General features: G+C 38.2%; 1 protein-coding gene across 1 annotated transcript; it reads right to left on the bottom strand.

Moving 5' to 3' along the window:
* Positions 1-415: 415 nt before the first annotated feature.
* On the bottom strand, positions 416-946 carry LOC141620497 (uncharacterized). The gene has a single exon (XM_074437352.1). It carries the CDS (start codon positions 944-946, stop codon positions 416-418), a length of 531 nt encoding a protein of 176 aa, XP_074293453.1.
* Positions 947-1,271: the final 325 nt, after the last annotated feature.

Below are 1,271 nucleotides of genomic sequence, written 5' to 3'. Positions count from 1 at the left end.
TTCCACATTACACGCCAAATGCATTATGTGGCACAAATTGTTATCGAGTTAAGTGTTTATTGGAATTTGTTACTCCAATCGTAAAATTATCTTTATTTTTACTTCATTATTTACTTTGTCGGATTTCTTTGATGAGAATTCAAATACACCAATATATTATCTTCTAACTGAGGAAATGTAAGAGGTAAGTAGTATGTTCTATTTTGATATGATTATTGTTTAGTTTTTTTAGCAAGTAAGATTAACTTATTGATATATTTTTTTTTTTGGGAAAATGTAAGCATTTCATTGATAACCATAAAAAAAGTCCCATATTACATCACATTTTTAGCAGACACATACACAAAATGTATCTGACTCAACAATTCATAATGCAATCAATCCACTGTAAAACTCTACTCTTCTTGCACCTGATCTATAGTTGTTTCAATCTACGAATGCTTTCCTGCTTAATACTCATCCCCATTCTCTCTGGTCTTAGAACATAGCCCTCAATCCTGCACATATTTCGAGCATGCCAAATCTGATACATACTACAAGCTAAAATCAGGGCAATAATCTTCTTTCTGCAGGCAGATGAATGTCTCCAATTTACCCACCAGTGAATGCATCCAGTACGAGGCAAGTCAACCTTACACCACTCAGCAACCAGTTGAATGCATTTCTTGCTATAAATACATTCAAAGAACAGATGATGGTGGTTCTCCTCCTGTAATCCACACAGATAGCAGACATTCTCTTGTATCACAGTCATTTTAACAAGCCTATCCTGTGTAAGTAGTCTCTCACGGGCCACTAACCAACACAGGAAGCTATGCTTAGGGACAATCCACTTATTAAGCATCAAGGGGTACCAAGGGACATTGTCACTATCTGGTTTAAGCCATAAATAACCACGTTTAATACTGTACTCAGAGCCTGGGGAGAAGATCAGGTGCTTAAGCATCTCTTTTACTTGTCAGACCTTCCTCCAAGCCTAACTACTTCCCATCCCAGGTTGATAGTCCTTCCACTGAAACCGTTTGATATAGACTGCATGAACCCATCTAACCCATAGATGGTCCTCCTTAGTAGCCACCCACCAAGCATACTTACCAATGGTAGCAACATTCTAGTAGTGTAAATCCTTAAACCCCAGTCCTCCCTGTTTCACTGGTTTGCAAATGTGATCCCATGAAACCAGAGAAGGACTTTCCTTCTGATCATTACCATGCCATAAGTAAGCCCTGCAGATGGCTTCAATTTGCCTGATAACAGTCTTTGGCAAGATG

Source organism: Silene latifolia, chromosome X, assembly GCF_048544455.1.
Source record: "Silene latifolia isolate original U9 population chromosome X, ASM4854445v1, whole genome shotgun sequence".
NCBI classification, from domain to species: domain Eukaryota; kingdom Viridiplantae; phylum Streptophyta; class Magnoliopsida; order Caryophyllales; family Caryophyllaceae; genus Silene; species Silene latifolia.
The sequence above is the reverse complement of the archived record's forward strand: the minus strand, read 5'-3'. Positions and strand labels throughout refer to the sequence as shown.

Bases quoted from the DNA above. Each gene is read 5' to 3' on its own strand.
- LOC141620497 (XM_074437352.1), bottom strand. From the start codon at position 946: ATGCTTAAGCACCTGATCTTCTCCCCAGGCTCTGAGTACAGTATTAAA.